This window comes from Geospiza fortis, unplaced genomic scaffold (genome assembly GCF_000277835.1).
Source record: "Geospiza fortis unplaced genomic scaffold, GeoFor_1.0 scaffold192, whole genome shotgun sequence".
Taxonomy (NCBI): Eukaryota; Metazoa; Chordata; class Aves; order Passeriformes; family Thraupidae; genus Geospiza; species Geospiza fortis.
This window is the reverse complement of record NW_005054315.1, coordinates 9057165-9067736: the sequence shown is the minus strand read 5'-3', so window position 1 is coordinate 9067736 and position 10572 is coordinate 9057165. Positions and strand designations below refer to the sequence as shown.

General features: G+C 36.8%; 1 protein-coding gene across 1 annotated transcript in view; it reads left to right on the top strand.

Annotated features, from left to right (window-relative positions):
• The first annotated feature begins 3353 nt into the window (after positions 1–3353).
• The window catches only part of TMEM131 (transmembrane protein 131), a 74158-nt gene continuing 66939 nt past the window's right edge, over positions 3354–10572 (top strand). Inside the window, 1 exon segment of the mRNA XM_005420059.3 lies at positions 3354–3411. Within this exon segment, the coding sequence (XP_005420116.3) occupies positions 3379–3411 (33 nt within the window). The 5' untranslated portion in view covers positions 3354–3378.

Genomic DNA, 10572 nt, shown 5'->3' with positions numbered 1-10572 from the left:
AAAAAAGGACCCACAAGGGCACTGTCAGCATTTCACTTTGAAGAAAACTTTGTCCTCTCTGTGGTCCATGTTGGATGGTTTCAGAGCTGCTCTTAGAGGGATTCGGGTGACTCTTTATGACTCGTCAGTGGAGGTTTTTTAAAATGTAATTAGTTTTGCCTCATTTGAATGAGGTGGCTTGTTGTTTCATCCTGAATGGAGAGTCTGAGAAGCCAGTTGCAAAAACAAGCTTTCATCTCATGAAGGTATATGTATTTACTTGCCATTTCCTTGCTTTGATGAAATAACCAATAAAGAGAAACACTTGAAAGGCTTGAAAGTTAGTCTAAACCAAAATGGAAGGTATAACCACAGCAACTTCATCACCACCTCGGTTGAGATGTGTCTGCCGTGAAATGGACAGCAGCCAGACTTTGCAGTGCATCTGACTTCACCTGGCACTGTCATCTGCTCTCTGAAAACATTTCTTAAATGATATCATGATGAATAACACTTCTATTTAACAGTGTTATCCACTCAAAATGTTCTGTAACATCTGTTGCTTTGTTCATAACTCATTGTAAAGATGGAACAATTAAAGAGTGGCTGAAAAAGTGTTTGTGGCTTACAGAAGGTCTGTCTGAATTCAAGATGCTTGGGTAGAAAGCTTGGACTAATTTCTGGGGGCTTCAGTGCATATTATCCTTGTGAAAGAATTTTTGCTGCTTTCTGCTCTTTGTACTTGTGGTGCATCATATTTAAATCAGGGGGAAAAAGCCTCAGAAATATGAACAATTTGTGATTAGATGAAATAGCCTTCTATGCTTTGCTGGTTGTTAATAGATCATTTATATAAGAAGTTGTTTTCTAATGGCTTTTTTTGTTTGTGTCTGATGCCACAATCAAATGCTGTGCATTCTCTGTTTGCAAACTAGAGATCTAGACAGCAATAGAATGCCAAAAAATCCACCTTCAGAGGTGCAATTCCTTTTGATTATTAGGAAGATTTGCTTGTATCTATAATTTTTTAATTATGATTGCTGAACTTCCAATATATCAAATATATGAGAAAATATAATTTAATTCTATATTTCTCCCCAAGTTAAAAATTGAGAATTTCCCTTCTGTTCTAGTTAATCTGTAATTTGGGGTTCTTGTGCAGAGGATAAGCATGACAGTTCTCTGAAATCACGATTAACTGTCATACTCTGCGTTTTAAGCTAACGTGTCAAAGCTTCATTTTCTTACATCTTGCACTGCAATACACTTAGCCTTTTTTCAGTGATTTTAAAACCAAAATTCAACCATTAAATGAATGTCTTGCATCATATGTTTTGCCAGTTAAATTAAGAAGAGTTCACTTGTTCTTTGGCCTGGCATTAAACTTTAAACTGGCAGACCTATTCCAGTAATTTAATTTTTAAAAGCCCAAAATTTCATAAACTGTGGGACTTGATTTTGTAACAGCTCTTCAAATGCTGTTTTGGTTTGTTTGGGTTTTGTTGTTTTGTTTTGGTTTTTTTTTAAATCTCTTGCCCTATGTTCTGTATAGCTCTTCAGTATAAATGATTGACCAAACTCCTGATTCTTGGATCAGTGATTGATTTTTGTTTATTTTGAGTAACATTAAGGTAATAGCAATAAGCACACACAAAAAAATACTAACTTATTGCTGACACTACTGACTAGGACTTCTCATGGCACTGTACATATTGCAGTGTCAGTGTAAATATTGCAGGGCATGTGTTGTTTATGAGCTCCCCCTTTCTCCTCTGTGGTGATTCTCACACTCCACCTGAGCTGGGCTTTCTCAGCCTGTGCACATTAGAGTTCTGTGGTACGGTAGCTTGAAAAGCAATTATATAAAACTTTGTTGTTTAGGGATCTTTTAAATTTGTTTCAGGGGTTTTGCATACTAAAAGACTTTTGGAGATGATAGCAGCAATCTTTGTCTTATATTAACTTTTACTTTGGGTCATATGAAAGCAAGATTGTGGAGCTTGTGCCTTTAAGGTGAAGGTATGGAAATGTGTGGGGAAGTCAGGGATGCAGAATGGGATTTGCAAACAGTGATATGTTAAGTAGCATAGTGAGTTTTGGGTACTGAGTGAGGTGTCACCAAAGCAGCCAGCGAGGAAGTGTTTGGGACAAATATATGTCAAAGCTAATGTTTCTCTATGTGGTAGGTGCCTTTACTACTGTCTGCCAAGAGTGCTTTTTGTTTTCTAAAAGTACTGAATTTTTTTTGTTAAAAGCATCATAGAGTGGCATTGTTGGTGGTGTCATAATAAACAAAGCTTCAAAGTGGGAGATAAAGGTCTAAGTCTCCTTTTTCAGACTGGGATTCAAAATCCATCTTCCAGAAGCAAACAGTGTACTTCTGTGTGCTGGGAAATCTTTAATTTCTTCCTGTAGAAGTTGTTCCTCTTTGTGGAAAGAGAGGAATGTTATCACTCTCTACTTCATCTAGTATGAATGGTATGAGGTAAAGACAGTCATGGAAAAAGGACATAGGATTTATTTACAGAACATTTTTTTTAATACAATTTTCTCATTTGAGATTGCTGCTGCATTTTATTCTAAAGACCTCCTTTGTGTGTGTGAGTAGATTTTTTGGGGAAAATGTGGAACTCTTTGAACCTTTCTTTCCTCTTTAAATCATACTCATTCTTGTACAGATTATTATATTTTACAGGAAGGGCAATGCCCTTATTTCTTTGTCTTTAGAAAAAGTTGCATTCCCTACATTTTAAGGGGAATTGAAAAACAATTGCCTGACCAAACATGTAGAGGAAATGAGTGGAGTGTTTGAGGATCCTCTATTTGACTGAGGCATGAACTTTTCATGGAGTTTAGTCTTATGGTACAAACACTTCTAAACTGTTTCAAATTTTAATGTTCCCGTCATGATAGAGCAGATTGTTGCCATGCCAAGGATTAGGCTGCAGTGTGAAGGAGGCTTTCCAGATGTACAGTAAAGATTATTGGTGTGTAAATGAAACAGAAATTCTGTTTGTGTCTGAACTCTTTGTGAGCTTAGATGTATGAAACTCATTTGTTCAGGTACCCAGCCTGTCATATTTGTTGAAGTATGGAGTTTGCTGGGTACAGTCACTCTTTCTTGAGACCCTAGAAGAAGTTGTTCGCTTTGGAGTTTAATATTTTTAAGGTAAAAGACTAATTTGCCAAGTATGGTACTTCTCAAGCACGTTAGTGTCACAGACTTGTGTTTGTTATTTTGGTAGATTATGCATTATTATTTTGGGTTGTCATAGCTCTGTCTACAAAATGAAGATGTTTAAATTTTTTTCTGATTTAGTAACAAAATGGGGTTTTGTTACATTACTTAGTTTTTTGTTTTTCTTTGCAGCTTTCATCCAGTCGGATGGCATAATAGAAATGCTACGTTTTGATGAAGGAGACCTATTGCAGGTATGTAGTCTGAGTAAATCGTCTAAACCAGCAATGTTGCATCTTTTTGATAGCTGCTTTTTGAACTCATGGGTTTGTGGAGTTCTGAAAACAAGCAAGCATTCAGCTCAAGTCCACAGAGCCTTTGAACTTTCTAGTTGCTTTCAACAGTATGCTTCAGTGTGGCCAGAGGTTCTGGTTCCTTGATGTTTTGTATTGGGAAAACTCGTGGGTTTTACCATAGGTTCTCTCCCAGGTTCTTCTTTCTTTCTCAGAAAAATTGGGGGATACTTTGTGTTTAAGGCTCATCTTGATCTTGAGTTGAGATGCAATTGGCTAACTCATCAGCAGGAGCTGCAAGTGTTGCAAGATTCCCAAAACAAAAGGCAGTTCTTGGGACCAAGTTACCACTGGGTTTAAAGAAATTCTAATTACTGCCGTGAAGTAATTACTGTTGCAAATAGTTGTTTTTCGTGTATGATGTTGCCATTTCTGTCAGTTCTCTTTTGGTCTGAGTCAAAACAGGAAAAATGTTAATTTTAAAGAATATATGCTGAAATTTTGAGATGATGCTAGTAACTAGGATGACATACATAGCAACATGGCTTGATACTAGAGCTGCATAGCTGCGAAGTTCTATTGACTAGGATTTCATATGCCTGTATTTTGTGGATTGTATGTGTGTTGAGAATATTTTTCTTAAAATTCCTTGATGGTGATAGTCTACTACTTGAAAGGGAGTGGAGGAGTTACCAGTGCAGTGCTTGATTTATAATTCTGTCTCCTGTGTAGTTGAGAAAAGTCAATATATGCATCAACATATTACATGTTTCAGATTTATGATGCCTTTTTTGTTTTTTCCTTGCCTACCAAGTTGTTTAGGTTAGTTTTTTTTCTTTCTTCAATCCTTGGTCCTTAATGTAACTCAGGAATATCTTACTGTCGATGTTAAGACTGTAATGTCCAAGAGTAAGATGCTCCAAAATTATGTAAACTGGCTAAAGGAAACATTGCAGTTAAAAACAAATAAGAAACCCCCACTACAAACCCCTCAAAAAACCCTCCCAAACCCAAACACCCTACCAAACAAGCAAACAAAAAAGCCTCAGGTTCTTTATTAGCCAGTTGTTCAGCTGTCATGTGCTAAACATATTGTCATAGTACATATCTGTGTATAGGTTTATGTTTGGATGTGTAGAGTGGTAGAAGTTTTCCATATAGTGGCTACAGTTTCAATTATTAAAGCTTTCAACTGTGAATATTTCTTTAACTTGCTTGAAGATACCACATATCACCACAAATAGAAGGAAAAAACCCACGAGACTCAGTTTATTTTCTTTTACACACTCTACTAGAACACGTTTGGTTTAATAAAATCAACATATATCATTGGCCCAGTGTTTAAGGTAAAGATGATAGATGATGGGTAGTTGCATTCACTCATCTGTAAAGTGTTCCTTTCTCACCAGGATTATTTTTTAAGCTAGTTCAAATTAATCATAAAAATCTGTAATTATCTTACTTATTTTAGCACTATATTAACCACTAGTTCTTAGACTAGAAAGTAGTGGTACTGCTGTGAGCCACTCAATAAGTCTTATCAAGATGGGAAAGTAAAAGAATTGCTAATTATACTAACCATTGCAAGATGTAGAAATATTATTATGGTGGGACAAATTCAAGCAATTCTGCATTGGGCTGCCACTTCCCTTAATATGTTGCTGAATGTTTTATTTAAAAGAAAACAAGAGAGACAAAATTTCTGATAAGTGGTTTGTATGTTTTATGTTATGGTTGTGGCTCTTAAGCCAAACATACCTACATAAGTGAAACCACTTCCTTTTAATGCAAAGGATAGCGTATATTGTTTTCTCTAGCTTAAAAATTATTTGGGTATTTTCATGTAGATATTAATATGGTGACATCTTGTGACTGCTTCCTGGAATTAAAAAAAAAAGGCAATTACACTGTTGTGAAACTAGACTTATGTCTTGTGAACAGCAGTTTACTAAAGTTTTAAACCTACTGTGATGTCACTGGCTGTTTCTCTTTGGACCTTTCCATAAGCTTTCACAAATGTCTGTTTTTCATTACAAATACTATGATATAGTAGTAAATCAGTATTGTCTAATGTTATGGCACCTTCAAACAAATGGTTTGGGCTTTTTTTAATATAAAAAAATAACGAATTCAGTACATAAAGGGATTAATAATCATTGTGATATCAAAGCCATCTCCAGTCGTGGTTTATCTCCACTTCCCCCAAGATTCTGATATCTTCAGAGCGGAAGCAAGCTTTTTCTTGTTTGAAAGTTGCTTTACAAGTAAAGTAAATCAAATGCCAAGCCTTGAATAATTATATTTTTAGGGATTCCTGCCACTTCCTTCCAGTTACTGTGAACCCTCTTGATAATGGTTTTTTGTACTAATTTGGAGTACATACTGTTGGTAAAATACTCCTTATGTCTTTCAATCACACTAGGAATTCCATTGTAAAAATGAATGTGTTGAAAAGTTTTGTTTGACCAGTCTGACTGAAAACCACTATTTATTGAAAGAGAATAAATCTTTAAATATTTAAGTAGAAAAGCATTTCATTGGTAAAAATAAACCGACAATGGAAATTTCATGAGCTCATGCTACTGGATAACTAGCAAAAGTAGAGACTGTACTCTCTGGGTGTGGACTTACAGTTTGTGGTTTAGAAAGTGCTATACTGTGTAGTTCAACCTTCTGAGAAAAGTGAGAATTCTATTCTTTAGCATATGTTCAGATTAAAGGTCTGTATCTAAATAAATTTATGCTAGTTCTGCCTTTGGATTAAATCAAAATAACGAGGGAATTTCTTAATTCTGTCTATTCACATGAATTGGTCCCTTTAAGAGCTCAACTTTTTGAACTCAAATAATTAATTTAGATCCTGAATATAGGGTAATAATAGTATTAATGTAAATGCAGTGTAGGGTTTGGGGTTTTTTTCAATAGCAGATGGTTTGCAGATGTCTGTATAGTTGCTTGGCACTTCAGACTCATAGACTTGGTTAATTGTAAAGGACCTTGGGAGATCATGTATTCATTTTTCAGGTGGTGTTGTGTGTAGATGGGCTATGCCTGGCAGGTGCTTGACTCTTCTGTTCTTAAAACACCTAGAGAAGTATGTAAGTTTCATGCCTAAGCTGGTTTTACTGCTGCTTTTTTCTCAAGGGCATGTGTACTTGGGTTTTTTTTAGGTTGTTTTGCCTCTTCATCATGATAATTTTGTGCTGAAATCTATCTGGAGCTTCTTCATGCAAGTTTTTTACAACACTCTAAATTGACTGGATTTTTATTTGTCGCTGCTGAAAGTGTAGCATTTATTTGAGACATTGTGCTGAGAGAGAGGACAGAGTAGTTCCTTCCCTGTCTAGTAATGCTTGTTTTAGTAATGCCAAAATGAGTAGTAAGTTTTTGACAGCATTTTTTTTGCTCATATAGTTTGTATTTCACTGTGCTTTCCAAGCACATTGTTTTCTTTAGTGTGCTATCAGTTATTCCCTTCCCAGTTTTACATTTAAGCTCTCCTTCAGCTGAACTTTGCTACATCAGTGTCAGGCCATCCCCTCCATGTGTCGTCTTGATTATTTGAACCCTTGTCCAGACCTGACAGATGCTTCATGTCTCTGGCAGTGATGTCATCTGCAACAATTAGGAGAGCTGAAATAAACTACAACTGTTACTTTTAATAATTTGTCCTTTCATGTTAAGCCAACATACTAGCTCACTTTTTGAGGACTTTACTTTGAAAAATGAATGGTAAAGGAAAATTTATTTTTCAGAGCAAAGTTTTCTTTTCTTTTTTTTTTTTTTTTTAGTTAATAAATGACTTTCCCTTGTCCTTCTATTTGTTATTAGAGCTTTTGCCTTGGGTACCTAATATTCTTCTGGCCAGTGTAGTTGGGGCCACTATTTTATAGAATAATTAAATATTTTTTTTTTAATGCAGACTGTTTGGAAAGTACTTCTGCTTGTGTAGTAGTATTTTTAAAGTAGTGTATTGCTAAAATGAGAAAAGAAAGTGGTAAGACTTTTCAAATTATCTTATCGTGAATCTGCCGCAGTAGTCATAAGTGTTTGCAACCATTTCTTACAGGTAAGTTCCTAGAAATTATTTTACTGATAATTGCTGGTTTGCAGAATAGCTGAAATACTGGGAATAAAGAAAGCCTGTGTGCTTATATATACTTAATACATATTTGCTGTCTTTGTTCATAAATTGCTGTAAAGTGCTTGCTACAGAGACTGATAGTGAGAATTGCAATGGTCCTGCATGACAAAGAGGCAGGATCTTAATATGACTTGCAGTGGCTTCTGAAGACATGGAACCGAATTACCTTTGTAGGACTCAGCTGTGTTGGTCTCTTACTGATGGAAGTTTAGTATTTTCTGCATGATCTCTGCTTCATTTTCAGTGGTACAGCAAAGAATTCTCTTAACACAAGTAGCAAGCTTTCAATTCCTGTGTATCAGCAATAGTGTTTTCAGGGAGTAAAGTCTAAGCGTATTTTTTAATTAACTCAAATTTTCATATTGTATGTAAATCCATTTTTTCGTATTTTATATTCATTAATTCATTCAGTAATTTTCATATTGTATAAAAATATTTTTAAAGGGATTTGATGTGATCTCCATTGATATTTCTGTAGCCAAAGTGTTAAGAATACAGGCTTGTAGGTGAGCAGTAAAGTGGCTGGACCATTGACCTTGATGGGTGTATTCTACAGGACAGAGTTCAGCTGGCAGTTGGTTACCTGTGATGGAGCTTGCAACTGAGGACAGCATTGCTCAATGTTGTCTTTAGCAGCCTGGTTGGTGGCATGGAGAGTACTCTCAGTGAGTTTAGAGATGATACCAAATTGGCCAAAGTAGCTGTTACACTGGAAGGCAAGGCTGCTATTCAGCCTTCCTTCGGCAGGCTGAACCTCGTGACCTTCAGCTCAGACAAATGCAAAGCCTGCACCTGAGAGGGAACACCCCTGTGTGACAGGATGGGCTGGGCTGTGACAGCAGCGCTGCAGAAAAGACATGGGGGGGTTCTGGAAGAGAACAGGTTGACCATAAGTTGTCCATGTACTGTTGTAGCAAAGACAACTGCCAGCCTTCTGAATTGTGAACAAAGGTGGACCCAGAAGATAAAGGGTGTGATTTTGCCCCCTCCTGTGAGACTGCAGCTGAGTATTGTGTCCAGTCTGGGCTACCCAATGCGAGGAAGGCACTGACATACTGGAGCAGGCATAGCAGAGTAATACAGGATGGTCAGGGGCTGGAAGGCTTCTCATGTTAGGATATATTTTTTCAGCTATTAGGATAAAAGACCAAGAGGAAAACTGATTTCTGAATTAACAGGAGCCAGATTTTTCCTGTGTGCTGTGGAAGGATGAGAAGCTTTGGACACAGCTTTGGATTCCCATACAAGAAAGAAAAACCAACACTTTTAAACTTGAGGATGTTCAAACACTGGACCAGGTTATTAAAAGAAGTAGAATTTCTATCTTTTAAGATACTGAAAACATGGTGCTCCAAAGCTCACCTGCACTTAGGAGACCACTGAGCAACAGCTGACTAGATGGCCTCTGGAGCTTTCTTTCCCACGTGTGTGATTTTATAACGGAGTAAGAGCCATCCTAGTTCATTGCCGTGGCCTGTGAGCAGCTGAAGTTCTTCTGCGTCTTGTACTGGAAGAGTTGCCATCCCCAGGCTTTAGATTAAAAATAATTGGTGCCCAGGAGTGACTGTTGTAAAGCCAGTGTCAACAGCATGTGTTGCGTCAGCTACAGTCAAGTGATGAGGTTTTTATTTCCTTATGTGAGTTTGGGTCATGAAAGACCAGGGCAAGAATGACTTCAGTCCACTTTCAGCTACCTTTCAGATTACAGCATTCGTTTTTTCATTACCTTAAGCGAGATATAACTCATTAATTAAGTTTATTTTAATTATAATAATTATTAGCATAGAGCTCATGAAGATTTAAGAACAATGAAGATTTAAGCTGCCATTTAGGTATCACTTTTGTAGCTATCTCTCAACATTTAGTTGCAAGCAGCACATACCTCTGCTACAAGAAGGAACCAGCCTTACTATGAAACAATGTGATGTAAAATGTTCGGAGTCTTTCGGACTGCAACAGCCTTTAAATTGGTGTGGCTACTCTCTTTTGTAGGAATATAGAAAACTTTGGTTGTTGAGAATTTTGTTAATATTAAAGAAATATATTTGGTGTTGGAAATCCCTGATCTTGAACCCCAAGAGGGTCTGCCTCCTTACATTGCCCCAAATATCCTTGTTGAAGACTTCTGAGCTCTAGTTTTGTTGCTTAAACATAGATAACCAGTGCTATTTGAGATGTCCTAGGCTGTCCTGGGCATCTACATGGACCTGGCAGATGTGGCACAGGGTGTAGGAGAAACTGTGTCCTTCTGGATGTCAGTCTGGGACCCGGCAGGCTGCCCTAGGACATTTATCTCAGGTGGCAGCAGATGCCTATGTTTCGATGACTGAATGTAGTGCTAGGTAATATGACCTCTTATCAAGAAGTGAAGAATAGCTATTATAACAAATTGTGAGACATTAAAATTAACTTTGTGGTTGTGACTGTTTGTTTGTTTAGTGGGATTTTTTGTTTTTATGTTCTGGCTGAGGTTAACAACCATGACTATTTCATTCGAGACGGCCTTCAGGCTGTGAGATACAGATTTTGATTCTCCATGTATGCAAGATTATTGTCTGGCGTCTTCCACAATTATACTGAGTCTTTAAAGTGTACTTTCTCCATTAAATCTGTCTTGAGAATATAACCCTGTGGAGAGAAACTATTCCTAAGTCTTGAAACTATGATGTTGGCTGACTGCCTTCAAATTTTCTAGCTCACTGTGTGCAAGTTTTTCAAGATCTTTATACTGAAATCCCTTGATTTATAGTTTAATCCTACTAGGGTTATATAAGAGATTAAATTAAGGCATGGTACTGTTAGGAGCAACAGCCTAAATGTTACCTGCTGTCTTTAAATTAAAAAAAAAAGAATTGAAAAAGAATCATCTATCTTCAAGTCTTGAACACAGCCTTTTGGGTGAAAGGATCATAAATGCCCAGTATTGGTAAAAGGGGTGATTTTTCCCTTTCTCACTTTTTCCTCGCTCAGTTGTATAT